The 17,352-nt window shown below is 38.3% G+C and overlaps 1 protein-coding gene across 2 annotated transcripts in view; it reads right to left on the minus strand.

Annotated features, from left to right (window-relative positions):
* DDX10 (DEAD (Asp-Glu-Ala-Asp) box polypeptide 10) overlaps window positions 1–17,352 on the minus strand; it is a 184,870-nt gene that overhangs the window by 45,301 nt on the left and 122,217 nt on the right. For both annotated transcript variants that reach the window (XM_014966204.1, XM_014966203.1), the window contains exon 17: window positions 6,516–6,572. In XM_014966204.1, coding sequence (XP_014821690.1) covers window positions 6,516–6,572 — 57 coding nt within the window. The remainder of the gene's footprint in view (window positions 1–6,515; window positions 6,573–17,352) is intronic.

Below are 17,352 nucleotides of genomic sequence, written 5' to 3' on the forward strand. Positions count from 1 at the left end.
CCATAAATGTGAAAGCAAATACCTATAGCCTGTGCTTTGGTTTGTATGTCAGACACTGTAATGAAGATGCATTGGTGTTGATCCACTGTGTGCCCACTTCATCCCAGCAGACCTTTATGGGATAAAATGGCACGTGCAAGGACCATGGCCCTCCTAATCTGTGCTTCTGCCAGGACTATGAGGAAATCACTTCAGCAACTGGAAAATTACCAGCTTACTGCTGTGTGTAGAGCAGCAGACTGTCATCACTTACCACATATGATTAAAAATAACAGTTGTGAATATTATACTCACAAAATTCAATTGCTATGGCTATGGCCAATTAGTTTAAATGGTCAATCTGATAAATATATTTAAAATCCTTTTCGTGTTGGTGGCTGCAATGAAAAGGTTCACAGAAGCGTGCATAATTGACAAATCAATCCATCAGAATCCTTCCTTGTTACTTGTTCAGAGTTATGACATAGAAATACTGGTTTAATCATACACGTTCTTAATTGCAGAAAAGGAAGGACTTATTATAGCTTAATTTAGAACAATTTAAGTGTTATATTAACTGGAATCATCAACATGTTATTTTCAAAAAGCAAAATACAGGTAACATTTCCATAAAGTCACATAATACCCACTTTCAAATATTAGCTTAAATATTGTAGAATACGTTTTTTAAAAAATATTTCAGAATCAACAATTTCTTTATCTTCCATTTAACTAGTTGAACTTGACATTGTGATTCTGCCTTAAGAAACCTGTTTGAAATTACTAAATTAGTAGGTTAAAATGTTGATATTCCAAATTATTCTGTTTATCCACGAAGCTCCTCAAGGAAATTCAAAACAATACAAACACAAAGTTGTAATGAATAAATAAATAAAGCTACTTACTGAAGTATCATTGCTTCATTTTTTGCTGTTCTTTGTGGTTTTCAGAATCAAGAATATAGTGATGAAGAATGACTTCAAGTCCTTTGCAGCTATCAGCAGTGACAAGATGTAGCCTGTCCTAAGGCTGTGTCAGAACAATATAACCCTCTCCTGAGGTCTCTTCTATGAACAAAATAAACTCCACAATCTCTACCATCCTCCAGACGACCAGAAGGATCTAGCCATGAAACCCTGCTCCAGCTCCAGAAATCACAGGGAGCTAAAGCAATGGCTCCTCAAAACCATCCATGAGAGGGTTATGAGACGTGATCCAGAACCAAAGCACCTTCATCATCAGCCATCAGTACGCACAGCATCCCATGAGACTATCCCAAGAACGCTAAGTGATTAACTGATCAAAGGGACTTGGGAGCCTGTATTCACAGGAGGCACAGACCAAATTACTCTTTCACTCCTGCAAAGCCCTTTCCACACTGAAATTACTGTTCCCATCCACAGTGAATCTAGAGCCTCCAGCCTAAACACCAGGACGTGGGCTAGATCTCAAGGAAAAGGAAATTCAAGACAGAAATAGAGCTGTCAGGTAATAAAAGCCAGTTCCAATAACCACAAGAACAATACACACTGAACGCAGAACTTTCACCATATTTTAAATATTGTATTTCTCCCAGTGGATTATTAGCAATAGCTACCCAAGAGATCTGACACTGTCCCTTTCTTGTTTGAATTTTGCAAAAATGATGCAAAGATTTCTTGAGCTACACTCATCTCAAATCTCATGGAGGATACTGGAGATTAAAAGAAAATAGTAATTGCCGGTATTTTTATGTTTAAAATCTCAACAGAGAGCATGGCACAAGGTGCAGAAAACAGAATGCTATATTGAGGATTATACCTTGCAGTGACGTGATACAGGCAGATATCAATGCCTGAACCTGTCACATCTTTAAGTGTGTGCCTCCTGCTCACTGACGTGTATTTTGTAGATGTGCTCACATGAATCCCCACATAACAGAGTCAAAAGATTCCTAACTTCATTGTGACTCTGTGAAAATCTTAAATTATATATATAAAGCATATCAAGTATATGCTTTGTAAAATGTGTAAGATCTCATACACAAGTACTAATTCCTCTGGGAACAGCAAAATATTTGGGGAGAGAGCAAGGGAGAAAGAGAGGACATGAGAAAAGTTAAAATATACTTATTATCCTGCTGTTGCTGTTGATCTTTCAATGCTCTAAAATTATTCAACAAGAATTTATTCCTACGAAAAAGTTCCTCTGACAACCGAGTGCTTGGATCTCTCTCAGACGAGGTCACTTCTCTGGCCTGATAACAAACCCCATCCTCAACTTTATTTCAATGATTTGCCCTCTTCATTCTTTTCTAAAAAAGAAAAACCCTCTCACTAAGGAGTATGTGTTCAAGCTGGATTTCCTTAGGTTTTCAGCAGGCTACATTTTTCTTATGGACCTCAGATAAACAGCCTCTGGTCTGCTAGTCAGCCCTTTTTTTTTTTATTTTTGTTTTGCTTTGAACACCAGCATGGTGTAACTGCTCCAGGATTGCCAGTGGCTGAACCAATGCACCAAACTGCCACGACTGAGCAAGTTCTACCTCCTGCTGGCACTGCTTACAGATGCTGTCCCAACTATTTCTAGCAGATACTGATGCCTTCTTTCAGGGGCTTGGTATAATTTCTTGCATAATGTTGGGGGCAGGAAACAGCACCTTGTCCTGACTCCAGCTTTGCTCCCTCACTTTGACCCACAGACCTGTTCGACATCTCCTGGAAAATGCCCTTCCTAAAAAAATTATTTTCTTTAAAAGAAACTAAAACCTTTCTCACTTCATAATTCTTAACACAACACTACTGCTCTACAGCATCAGGACAGCAAAACACTAAACTCACTAAAGGAGAGTCCTGTTTTGCTTCATTGCAGCTAACAAGCACTTGCAGAGCACAGACCTTTAAATGCTGGATGAAACCTAAGATAAAAGTTCTTTATTTATACTAAGAAATCAACATGTGGTAGATTACTGGAAGTAAAAGAGCAAAGTGATGAGTGGAGGACTGCTCGGCGCAGGGATATCCTGTTTGAGGCCAAGGCCTGGCTTCACCAGTAACACCTCAGAGCGACCATCCATGTTGCTGCTGCTGCTTCCACACAATGCTTTACTTCTTGGTCAAAAGACAACACAGTTGCCTAATTTTCTGTAGACCATCTTCAAGCCAATACTATTAAAATTTGTTTGAAGGCTTGAGGACTGTGATTTTACCACTACTGATTGAGGACAAAAGACTCGTGTTTTCACCTTAAAAAGCTGCATCTGTAAATATCTCATCAAATTCTCCTAAACTGGGAAACAAACAAACAAACAAAAAAACAACTAAATTTTTAGTTTTGCTTCAATAAGAATTTAAGAGAAAACTTCTTTTACCTGTTTTCACAGCCTTTTGCACTCAAATATAATTAATGGTTGTAAATTCCAAGAAGTACTTTCTCCAGAGCATCCTGTAAGAGCCCTCACTTCTTACCCAGGTTTTTTGATTGCATGGGGATTTATTGATGGAGTCAATAACGTTGCAGCTACCTACCTACTCATCTAATCCCCTGCTCGAGCACATTCAGCAGAGCGTGCCAGAATTTGTGGTTCAACTACAGTTGCAGGGAGCCTGCCCTGTCCCAGCGCAGCGAAGGCTGAGCAAAACCTTCCCTGATATTTGCCCATCTCTCCTGTGATCTTGCTTTTTTGTCGGCAAACAGGCAAAACAACCTGCACTCATGCAAGGCATTAAAACTTTGAAATAAAAAAAAAAAGAAAAACAACTTAAAACGGAGATACTCCCCCTCCTCCCCAAAACAATATGGGAGTATAAAACTGAAGGAAAGCTGTTATTAAAAAAGGTAGGCCATGAGTTAAAAAAATTATAGGTGGAGTACATGAAAAATGTCAAGAAGCAAAGATTCGTGGCACAGGAAAGGGATGAACACATACAGGACAGAGAAATCTTAAAACTTAGAGTATCACAATCCAAAATTAAATTAAGACTAAGATTAAATCCATGAGTGTATGGTTTAAAGTGTGAAAATAAATAAACTGTAAACCATAAAGTTTCAGGTCCACATAAATTCCCATTTCATTTTGGATTAAAAAGCACATATTAAGAATAACTTGCCAGACTCTGTCCAGTCAGTAGCAGGCCACAATCAACAACTGGACAGCAAGAATTGTACTAAAGCAAAGATGCAAAAGTCATAATTGATAAATTGATGTTAAGAATGGGAAAGTAAATTGCCATTTTGGTTATGTCATACCCGGTGGGGCTGCATACCAGTGAAAGATAATAAGTAATACTCTGTAACCCAAGGAGTTTATAATGCGAGAGATGCAGTTAATAAAACAAACAAGGGGAATAAAGCAGGTAGACGTGGAACAACAAATTATGACCACAGCTGCTTTGAAGTGACTGGCTGCTCATAATTGTTGATCTAGCCCTTTCCTCCAGCTGTTAAACTGCATTAATATAGCTAAAATTACTTTTTCTGCTTTTTTGATTCTCCTTATTGCTTTCTCTTTTAAGAAAACACTATTAATTGCCAAAGGAGTTGCGTATGGCAGAGTAAGTGGGTCAACAAGCCATATTCTGAAAGCACTAGTGCAAATGCTAACATTTTTGAACTCCTGATTTAGGCAGCAAACATTTTCTAAACCAGTTTCTGTTTCAATAGTTTCTGTGTTTTACTGTTTCCTTCCTTTTTTTTCCCTGGGTGTCTCCTAGGAGCTGCTTGAGTCATATCCCACACGGACTATGGAGAGCTTCAGCTACCGTAGCTTCATCTCTAGGATTCTGTGAACCAGGGAGCGTTCTTAATTAATTCCTCAGACACCCAGCAGACGGAAACTGCCACCTTTATCTACCGTCTACTGCTTCCTTCCACTTCCAGGCGTGAACGGCCCAGCTCCAAGCTGGCAGCCTTTCCCAGTGGAAGCATTTTCCCTGAAATGAGCCCCACTGAAAATGACAGGACTTGACTGCACACAGTTCTGGCAAAAATAGCCTCTGAACAAGAGAAAAAGCCCAACAGTTTTCATCGAGGAGACGTGTCAGCTCCTGAGGCTTGCACCTTCTTGCAGAGAGTGAACTAAATGCTCCAGGAATAAAGTTAAGTCAAAGTAATAGCAGGTTTGCACAGTTGGTACTCTCACAGAAAGCATATGCCATTCTCACACCAGTAAGTCAGCTTTCCAGGTGCAAGTGTTGCTCAGAAGAGAGGCAGAGGTGCATTATATTGTGGCTTAATCTTACACAGTTTTGGGGCTGAGATTCCGCATTTAACCTGTACTGTACCCACGGACACACACCACTTGGACAGATCATTCCTCAACAGAGATCAACTTCATTCATTTTCCAGCAGGACAGAAAGATTCATTTGTTTGGCAAAGAATAGGACAGAAGTACATCAGCAAACAGATCCTTTTGGAAGGAATGGGTTCATTTCTCCAGCTGCTGAATAACATGACATCAGGTTTTTTTATTCCTTGAAAAGCAGCAAAATTAACAAGCAGCAGTTACGAATGAGATACAGCCTGATTTGATCAATGTTTTCTCCCTATATTAAGGGTGTTTGTTAATCATTCATTCCATAATTTTCCTAAAATGCTTGCTCAATACATTAAAAAGTATGCATCTCTATACATTCAATTACATGCAGAAAATTTCTATTGCTTGATTGGGGAGTCACGATGCCAACAGCTCTCATAGCCTGCCATCTCTGAAGACAGAATCATACTTAATACTTACTATAACTAGGCTTTTCATCTTAAACTGTAATTACTTTCCACTTCAGAACTATAGAACGAAGCATCTTCCTATACTTAAGCCTCCCAGCACAGGGCCAGCTTGCAAAAATCAGACAAAGAACATTATCGATTTTCTCAAGGGAGTAAGATAATTGCTAACTGCCAAGAACTACCAAGAACTATTCATGTGTAGCATAAGAAGACTTAGCATGAGAAATGACACACATTACTCTGTCCATATTCTGGAAAATTATTGCAGCTGAATGAAATTTGAGTTTATCACAAACCAAGTAATATGAAAACCTATGACAGCCTCTAGGAAATTAGTAATGTAAACATAAGGAAAAGGATAGCAACAGTTTTATTTGTGGGTCTAACAATGGAAAGGAATAAACATCAATGTAAATACTTGCTGTTTAAAGAAAAAGTTCAGCAGAAACAGCTTTAAATGAAATTTGACCCAAAAAAAAACCCTCACTGCCTGCAAGTTATAAACATGACCAAATATTCAGGAAAAAAAAATATGGCATCAGCACTGCAGTTGAAAACACAACTCACTTGATATACAAAATAAAGAGCCTGCATTTCCAAAAGGCTTCTTTATATATTTATACATACACACACATATTCATGCTTTCTCTCCTTCCACAGCAAGTCATTATAACCACATCAGAGCAAGGGAGTAAGAAAACACAAGCAAAGAGAAAATGTTTTTAAACAGTCATTAATCACAATACTGCTTATTAAAGAAAGGAATAAAATATTTTAAAAACAATTTGAAACACGCAATCATCAGCTTGATCAAAACAACAAAAATCCTTACCTGTGCATTCTTATTCCTGGCTTCTCTCCTTGCTGCTTTTTCTTTCAGCCTTTTCTCCTAAAATAAACAAGATGCACAGTTTTAAAGCAAACTCCTGTGGTTTTTTTATTTTATTTTAGTATTTTAAGATTAAAGTTGAGCCACCTAGGTATTTTTAATGCCCATATGCTATACTGGTGGTATTGATACTAAATATGATAAATAAAAAGATCTGAGATATTATTCATTCTTCTTGCTCTTGAAGGAAATAAAACTACAAGAACGATTCAAACATTTTACCTTCACTGAGACTTGTTACTTTTAAAGGAATGATGCAGCTAAGTATTTTGATGAAGTTAGTATTTTTCTCTAAAACACGGTAGTTAAAATGGCACCAAAAGATCCAACTTTCTCTATTTCTCAGTGGCTTAATATGAAATCCATTCCATTTAACAAACTAAAATGATAATTTTCTTAACTTCAGAATTGCTAAAGCAACTGGGGAGTGAAAGCTAAAACGTGTTCTCCCTAGCTTTCGCATCTCCATTATTAACAAACACTCTACAATAGAATTTGCTTAGTAATTGTATCGATTCACAGAACCGTAACATTCAGTTCACTCCACTAAAGGGATTCTGCTGTGGGAAAACGCAATGACAAATTCATACAAAGCTGCCTGCCAGATTCCTGAGCAAACAAGAGTGGCCACAATATTGAATTCAATTGATATTTATTGCTGCTTTTTTATTATTCTTGTTCCTACTGGAATTGGTTTATTTTAAAACCAACTGAAGGATTATCTCTAATTTAGACTCAGTCAGTCCTTGCAATTGAACATCCTTTAAATTATCTATTTCATGCGGTAAGGACAGAAATTCAGGTGAGGGTATATATCCCTTAGAAAATCAGCATTGCTCCCTCTTTTTCTTGTGTTTTAGAGATACTGATGATGTAGGTGTCGAAACTTTTTTATGCTAGCACAAAAACGTTTCTGGAATGCAAGTCTCAGTTTCTTTGAGGAATATAGGCCATTCCTGCATCAGCACACTTAGAACCAAGTCCACATAAAAGGGGACATTACTTTAACATCAGCCCAGGGGCAACAGGTCGGCACTGTGAAGGCTGAAGAAGAATCATATTTCAGCTCACTCATGGGGGTAAGGAGAAAGCTACAGCCCCAGCACTCCTAGTGCCAAAGCATCACAATGATGCCACCAAAGCATATTGGTAGGTACCACACAACACTGCTTGGAAAAGCAGCGTATTTGAGTGCAGACCTGGGAAAAGGAGAGCACAGCCACCAAGAATTTCAAAACTGATGTCTAAATTCAGTTTCTTTTGAACAATTTATTGGGCAAGTGTCATAAAAAACACAAAGTGGAATTGAACAGAGCTAGAAAGCAACACACCAGATATTACAAAGCAGGATAAAGCAGCTTTTAAATTGGATAGTCCAGAAAATTTCAGATAGAAAAATTCTATGGTATTTGAAAAGGCAGTGTCTTAACTACAGCCACAGGCTTAAGCCAGGATAGCAGCAAAGTTCCTGCTCAAGGGATTTACAACAGAGCACTGAAAAACAGGCTATGAAAGCAGGAGATTGACAATGCTGTAGAAGAGGAGTACGTCAGACAGCATAATACACGTACGTCTCTAAAGAACGGTAAAGACACGAGAAGATATAACACAAGTTAATAGGTGCAGAGACTGAAATCAGGAGTACTAAAATAATGGTCAAGAGATGCCGTCAAGACCGTTGTGGTTTTTTTTGAGGAAGAGAGAAGGCACTTGGTTCCTTGTCAATGAAAAACCAAAGCAGATTTTGCATAGGGTACATCTATATTATCACTGCATTGGAATTAGAAGTGCATTTCAGAAGCTAATGCCCTAATCAGGCTCACTTCTGCCGAGTTCCACACTACAAAGCAGCCTTCAGGACCACAGCTAATGCACTCCAACCACTCCGCTGCCCTTTTATACGACTGCATAAAACCCAGAAATTAACTACCTGCCCTCAGGTTACAAAGAAATGCTACAGCACCGCCAGAGACACAAAGTCTCCAAAGACTCGGAGGAGTGTTTTAACTACGATGTCATTCATTCTCACATTGCTACTGCTATGAAGAAATATGGGCCCATGCAGAACATCCATGGAGAAGGTACTGTAAGACAGCTGTAAAAAGTAATCAAATGAGGCAAAGTTGAACCATTCAAACAGTTCGATATGATTTATTTCATGTGAATATATTCTGTTCATCTATGGACAGGTCTGTAAATATCTGTACCTACTAAGCCATCTAACATTAGTTTTCACACACAGGAAAAAACAGGAAAGTCTGGATTTTCTTGGAATATCAAAAGTGTAACACAGTAAGAAAGCCAGATTTTCTCACTGTTCTATCAGGCTATAAATCATTACCTGTAAAATAACACATAATTTAGAGATAAAATATCCAATTTACTAGGGCAGGAAAACAAAAGATTACGTTTCAAGATATGAATACTTATATATATATATATATTACTGGCTGATACTGTTATAGAATAACTTCATAACACAGCATCATGAGGCTGTCAGATAAAGCTCTAAAACACTCCAATCTGATTAAATTCTCTTTTATATACAATGCTGAAGTCAAGCATCCATATTTCCTATTCCATTTATATTCAATAGTTCTCCTTTGCACCCATATAGCACCTTCTTCACAGCTGAAAGATCTGGTCACGTCCCTTCCTGGCTATCAACACAGAGAAGTTTAACTCAAAAAAAATCAGTGTAATAATTTGATGTAGCTTAACTCCAAAGAAACTGCTTCCAGCCTGTTTTAGACCAAAACTAAGCAATCTCAAGAAGTAAGTAACCTCAGTAATCACAGGGATGAGATTATTTAGTCATTATCATGTAAAAAGGCTAAATCATCTGGCTTTCAGCTAAACAAAGAACAGTTATGGTTATTGAACTGTTCTACCCTTCCTGCATTAGAACCAACCACAGAACCACCTCTGCCTAACAAGGACCCAAAAACATGGATAAAACTCCTTCTAATATATGGAAAAGCCACTTGCTTTTCTTAACTCTGATGTTAAGAAGTCTGCCACCGGCTTCTTTTCACACTCATATTTCCTCTTTCTTTCACTGTTGGGTTTTAAAAAAAAACCTCATATGCCTTTTACTTCTCCCTCAAGACTCCAACAAATTTATTAAAAAGAAATATTCTAACATTTACATTCCATGTTCTCAAGTTGAGGCAAAAAAATTAAAATAATAGCATGGCAGCTCTCTCTAGTTGGTGAGGTTAGGAATATGTGAAAGATGCATATAATGACAGGCTAAACCCCAGTTTTTAGTTATAAAAAAAATAAAATCCAGCAATTTTAAAATTTCACTGACCTCTTCTATTAGCTTACCTAAAGGCAAATAGTTTCACTCAATACAACTAATGCATCTTATGGCACAGTTAGCTCTTAGGGCATTAAAAAAAGTCTATGGCAAACATATTTCCTGAAAAAATTTCACGTTCATCTGACTCATCATTATTTAAATGTCCAAGAACTCCCACAGGTTTTGATCAAAGATTTTAATGCTGCTTTTTTAATAATTGATCCTTTACATACTGATGCAGTAATTTGGAGCTATGAACCTATTCTATTTAACAGCTGAAGTAATGGTCTACCACACAACAGTTCTTAGAGGTGGCTAAGGTTTGGAATAAAGCACTTTGTCACCTGGAAAAATTTGGCTGTTATTTGCAAATACAGCTGAGTTGATACCGGTATCTGATACCATACCTCAGTATTTTAATATCTCTTGTTATTTAGTGGGACACAGTCAGGGGCAGTCAGCTGTGCTGCAGAAAATACACACACAGCTGCTCAAACATTCATAGCATCTCTTATGTACAGGCATCATTGTATTCAAGAGCTGGTTTCCATCCAAATTTTAAAGCACAAATACGCTCTGAAAAGAGACTTAATAATTGGCACTGTGGTATCCCACATTTGTCTTCTCTTAGATTTCACACCAAGTTTGTGCTGCTTACATGCAAAATATGTTTTGATCATTATTATCAACTGTTCAGCTTGCAAGCAACTCGGTATCTGAAAATCCAGCTCTGATAAATATGGGAGCAGCCCACGAAGCAACATTACTAACTTATAGCTACACAGTCAACACACACGAGCCAACACAGAATCAGACTGTGCCCTATTCCATAGTGGTTTTGCTCTGCATAGGTGGATGGAAGAAAAACTAGAATTAATGAGAACTATTTATTAGCTACTTAAAAATAAACAGAATGAGGGAGGACTGAATACACACCGAGTAAGAAAATTCTGTTTCCACAAACACTTTTTGGCCATTGCTCCATTTTAAATTGCTGTGTAGTTTAATATTTGACTTGTCATAGAGATTAGCAAATCATCTACATGCAAGCAACATTCCAACCACCACAACAAAACAACAATCCCAACTGAAAGATAAAATGGAATTAACTTATTAGTATTTCTTTGAATATATTTTTTTTAAAATCTGGAAAGTAAGTACAAAATTGGTTACTATTAAATAAACAAATCTTAATACCTTCAGAGGAAGAAAGCAAAATATTTTTTATTATTTTGTGTTTGGTTTTAGAAATCTATTAAACAACCTCTTCAAGCAACATACTTTATAAACATAATGATGTAAACCTCATCTCTAGAGTTGATGTTACCAGCTGATGTTTACTTTATAAGTAGTGAAACTGAAACATGGTTTCCTAGTATGATCTATTTAAGACAACACAGGAAAAGTGTGGCAGCAAAAGCATGTGAAGTAAAGCACCGTGACAGTCTTAAACATTAAATAAGCAGTGGAAGAAGTCTTAGAGGTGGTTGGAAAAAAACGACATTCCCATTTAAAAGACGAAAACACAAACTAACAGAAACTGACCCTTAAAAGGACATTGCTAGAACAAAACCAACACAGGAAACCAGTTGACAAAATTGAAAATTATTCCTTTCCATTTAACATCCGAACACACTGAACAAGTTTTAAGGATAGAATTTTTTTTTTTTTTAAAGCTGGCAAGCGAGCCATCTGGTTTAAACATACGTATGTTTAATACATATTTATTGCCACAGAAGCAATTTGGGATGTTCATTGACCAAGAAGGAAAGGGACACAAGCTAGGACACCTGTATACACACAGTTTGGTTCTGACAAACAGCCTTCCAATAAGAAAGGTGTTAAATCACAGTCATTAAAATACAGAGGCATTCCAGTAACCATCTTTTTTGCGTGCAAATAGCAGCTGAGCCAGATTCTAAACCTACGGAAACCAAAGGGATTCTTTCAAATGAATTTACAAACCCTTTCATCTCACTCTATATATATATACACAAACACACAGAGGCAGAGGTAAAGGTAGCCCTAATTACTCAAAAGACACTTTCAACATAATCACATCAGTAATTAAGTTAGTTAATGGCGTTTAAAGGTAACGTTTAAAGCTGTAAACTAAAATCTTAATGTCAAAGTCAATGGGAGTTGCAATGCAGAACACACTAGCATTTTCTATAGAGAAGTAGAGGAAAAAGACCAATGAAGATGCACTTCGTCTGATTCTGTTACTGCTTTCAGTCTTGAAAGGATGACACCATTGAAGAGTGGGAATCTATAATCGAGACAGGTCACAGACTCCTGAGCTCTTTCACTGCAGTCGCTCTCAACAAAACACCCAGGTCCCATCCACCAGATCTGAGAGAGAGAAGGCAGAAACCCCTGTGGCCGCCTGCACCTGCCCATGCAGGTACCCAGCAGGACCCCAGACCCAGCAAGGAAGGCTGCAGCTCCCATCAGAAGCTGCCAGGTTGCCTCAAGGACCCATGACAGGTAGAGACCTGCATTTGGGGCAGTTGGCCCATTACATCCTCCAGCAGGACAAGCAGCCTGGCGTGGAAGCTCGCTTACAGCGCTAAGGCTGCAACTCCCCCTTAGATGAATTTAAGTTAAATCTGCGCTCCTGCAGCCTCCACTCACAGCTGCATTTTCAGATGAGGGTGTACACAACAAACCTACTCACAGTTATTTCATTTTCTTATTTTTCCCATCAACAGGATGAGGCCAATAACTCTGATTTGGATGGAAAACGCTTAGAAAACATCCAAGGGCACTCCAAGCTTTAAGTGTAGCTCATCCAGCTGTAGAAGTGAGAGAAAAGCAAACAAGGAGCAAGCCCTTGCCTCCGCCAGCAGCACAGCGAGGCCGGAGGGAGGCTGCTGCTAGGGCTGCAAAGGGACGCCTGTCATCCCTCTTGTCAGCGTCCATCCCCCTTATCTTAATAGCTCTGCACCTGGAACACAACAGCGGCACTGCCGGCACACAATAGCTGTGAAAGGGCTCAGGTAGGCTTTTTAAGAAAGTAATACTCTCTTGATTTATTTTACACATCTCTCCATCTCGAATACTTTTCTTCTTTGCAGTTTAGCTAAACGCTCCTCTGAGCAGCAGCCTCTTCCCTTTATATTTTGCTCCTATGCTGGCACTCTCTTTACGTGAGAGAATTTTATCATCCTCACCCAGCACCACATTAAACCAACTGTACAATTACACTGAAATCTGACAAATTTCACCTCAAAGTGAAGGACTATTCAAGTGCTTTACTTAATAAAGGGCATAATACTGCAACTGAGATTTTTTTTTCCCTTCATATTATTTCCTTTGAAATATGATGCAATCTCTCCTCAGAATGAACGTATTGATTGATTTCAAACTACAAATTCTATTTTTCACGGGTGCATTTATCTTCCAGCATACTGAATGGTTTGCACTGTACAGCACCTATTTTTCTTTTCATTAATTGCATATAATTTTTTTAATCACGACTGAAAATTTGATTAATGTAAAGAAAAACCCTGGGGGGATGTCTTTTCTTGAACTGTTATACACAGTATTAAATGATTTATTACAATATGTTAAAAGTACTTTTAGCATTATTTTATAAATATATAAATCCAAACAAGTTTAAATCATAACTACTCCGTCATCAATAGAAATCTCTTTCAAAAGCAGGACTGGGAGCAAGACAGAGCTTAGAGCTCCAGCTGGAGGGGGGCTGCCACAGGAAGGGACAAGGCACAGGACATTCTGCCCCGAGAGCTGTCCCATCTGGGCCACGGCTCGGCCAACCATGGGGTTGCCCAGTCAAGGCATGGGGTGAGGATTGCAGCAGGAGCTGGAGGTAGGACAGAGACAAAGGCTATTTGGGGAAGTAATTCCCAAGGAATGCAGTGTGGCACAAGATACACAAAGGAAAAATAAGCCACTACAAATATCAGCTGACATCTTAACTGATTTGGTTACACCATTCTTCTCCTACTAGTTAAAATTACCAGCATTACTGGTTTTAAAAATAAACTCACAGTTGATTCTAATCTTTGGCCAACTGCAGGTTACACAGGAAAAGAATTCTTCCTTGATAAGTAAATGTATGTCTCTTTTTTCAAGTTCATATATCAAATGCATCTTTCATTGGATAAATTCAATACATCAGATTTTAAGTCATCATGGGACGACCATAGCTCTCCAAGTGCCCTCTCCAAGCATGCCAGATACCCTATATAGCTGTACAGTACCTTTTATTTCTCTAAATGCCCCCAGAAATCTTCAGGCTTTTTAACTCAGAACTCAGCACTGTTATATCATCCCTAGTACCATAACTCCATTTTTCTTCCTTGGAGGAAGCATCCTTTCCAGATTCTAAAGAACTGAATTAATATAAAATTAATAAAGTTTCAGTCTCTCTCCTGCTTTCCCCCACATATACAGATGCAAAAATTATTAGAAAATACTCCTTTTGAACTCCATGTTTAAATCTACCTGGATTGTCTCTCTAGGGATACCTTGAATGTAATAATGTGGTTTGTAAGGATATCCTGTTAACAGTGAGACAAAGATGAGAAGGAGAAAAAATTATAAACTGAACACCACATACACTAACCGTAATGAGCAGTAAGGCAGACAATGACAACAGACCCAAACTCCTAAGTCACTGATAGATGAACACTAAAGGAACCACACAAGCACAACCTTGAGAAGGTTCACACAGAACTTTGTAACTGATAAGAACAGGAGAAGCAAGGTTATCTGTGTTTATCAGGCTCATGGGAGAGAGCAAACTTACTACAGAATATTTGAAAGGCACTGTGAGACTGTGCAGAAAGACCAGCACCTGGAAAAACCCACAGTCAAGGACAGTGACTGGGTAAGGGCTCAGTGGTGTGAGTGTGGATATCAGACCAACTTAGGGCCCACGCTATTAAGAGAAGGGTGAATGTGAGCGTGCTTGTGCATCAAGGGAGCGAGGGCGTTCATAGTTCTGCTACCAAACGTCAGCCCTGATCAACAAGAAGGAATAAGCTTGTGCTGCTTGTTCATGTTCATGCGAGTGCTGCCTGCATTCATCTTTTCTGCCACTCTTGTCTCTGTGGCTTCCCACGTGTGGATGGCGTGTGCGCATCCGTGCGGTACATGTGCAGCCTGGCTGGGCTGTAACCTGGAACAGGGGCAGCCTCCGTCCCACAGACCTGCAGGGGAACCCCCCTGGGTTGAAATCCAAGGGAACTGGCTTCCCTTACCAGCCTGCAATCTTCCATTTTCAGGCATGAATTTTAATCGGAAAGTTATATTGAATAAATTCACTGGGGTGAGTATACTCTTTCTGAAACTGTAAGTTTTTTATTTTATAAAAGTCTTTCTGTAAAGTCTGGTACGAAGACTTTCCTCTTACTTAAGTAGTAATATTTGGGAGAGCGAATAAACAAAGGATGAACTATCAGTGTATCCTCCTCGTTAAAACTATCCACTCTCCCATTAACAAATGCATTTAGGAAATGGGAGACAAACCAAACTGAGATACTTTGTTTCATACAGTTTCTGAAATAGTTATGTATTTTCTACAGAATTAAAAACTGTATGAGCAAAACTAAGAGATCATAACTTTGGATTTCAGGTGGTACAAATCAGCACCATTTCATTAGCACAAGGGCTACAAAACAGTTTCCTCCCAGCAACAGCAGTGTCTTCTGAAAGATCCCCCTGCAACCCAACGTCTGACTGCTGTCATACCCCTGCAGCCATGGTTGTTTAATTTCTTCCAGGGAGGTATAACCTGCAGCTTCCAGTGTCAGACACCCTCGATTTGTTTGCTACTAATACCTCCCAAATAAAATAAAATAAATACTTCTAGCCATCTTTTCACATTGATCACCCCAAGTTCACAGCATATCTTAGTTGCTGGAAAGTGAGGTAAGAAATAAGGCTCCTATTCATTTTTTCCTTCAGCACCAATGGGCATTTTTCTGAGCTTGGGTTAGTATACAGAAAGAGAGGTTATTAAGAAGCGAGATGAATCCCTCTCTGCCTCTATTTTTCTCCTAACAACAGTGCACTTTCAGTTGAAAACTTGAAAAATGGAGTGCGAAAACATGTTCTGAATACTTTATTCACTTCTCTCTTTATCATTGTTTATAACATTTTACACATTTCAAAAGAGCTCAAACCTACACCTCTCGCTGGGCTGTCATTAAATACCCATTAATGCAGAATTCTTTTTACATAATCTTGATCAGTGTTACTGCCCTTTCCCTTGTGCTCAACTGCTAAAATTTACTTTGCTTCCAAAACTTCAATAAGTATTAATTACATCACAATTATACCTCAGATTTTTTTTTTTTTTTAATCACCTGATTTTCAATTTTTCCCCATTTGCAGAGGAAGGAGAGGATAACAAAATGTGAGACTCATGAAGGGAGCCTAATTATAGCGTAGATGCTTTGCAAGTTTCCACAAGCCTTAAGGCACTGCAGCGCACATCTCATCTAATCCAAGCATCTCACAAATGCACCAAAACATTTTTCTGATCATACTGAAAGCTGAGCTCATTTAAATGACACTCACAAATGGATTTAAAAGCAATGGCCTGTGGACACTTTCTGAATAGTTTTGCTCTTCATCAAAACGGTTTCGCAAGGAAAGTTCATATTAAGCTCACAGGCCATATTCACCTAAAAAAACCCCCAACTATTTTGTTCAAGTTTTGATTTTAAGAAGTTCTTTCCCCCCCCTCCAAAGATCTCTAATCTTCAAGACTATACTGAAGAAACCGTAAGAGGGATTCTCAGTGGAAGATGACCTATAAAATTAAAAGCTTCATAGAAAAAATTGCTTCTTCTACATCTACTCACAATCTAAATAAAAATCTGAACGCATGTGCAAGATAGAAAAAAACCAGACAAAAACAACAAATGCTTTCATAGCCTTCTGTAAACTATTTTGTTATTCTAAGTCACCATTATAAAGCCACTGTAGCGACTTCAGGTATTAGCTTACAATTCAGCTTCAGAGGACTTTTTGATTACTGATGTACATGGAACTCAATGATCTTTGAGGTCCCTTCCAACCCTAACCATTCTATAACAATGTAGGTTTATAAACCTAAACATTCAGGTTATACAGAATGAAAATGCATTTGTCTCTACTGGTCTTCTAATCTACCTATATAATAACTTTAGTAGATTTAGGATGTTTCAAAAATTGATTTAAAGAAAAAAAAACCCGCCAAAAAAACCCCAAAAAACAATCTTCTGCCAAACATACAGCCAGGAAACTACACTAAGCATCACCTGCAGCAAGAAGAAAAGGAATTAAGAGGAGGAAATATGAATCAAGATACAGACATTTGAAACCTGCTGGAAGTGAAGGAACAGGAGAAAGTTTAATCGATAAAAAAGTTAGGGAAAGACCTTGAATAAATCTGAAGCCAAAGCAGAGAGGAAAAATTTAACCATGTTTTTTTCAAAAAGATAGGAAGGAGACTGTTGT

The sequence above is a fragment of the Calidris pugnax genome, unplaced genomic scaffold (assembly GCF_001431845.1).
Source record: "Calidris pugnax isolate Ruff unplaced genomic scaffold, ASM143184v1 scaffold20, whole genome shotgun sequence".
In the NCBI taxonomy this organism is placed as follows: domain Eukaryota; kingdom Metazoa; phylum Chordata; class Aves; order Charadriiformes; family Scolopacidae; genus Calidris; species Calidris pugnax.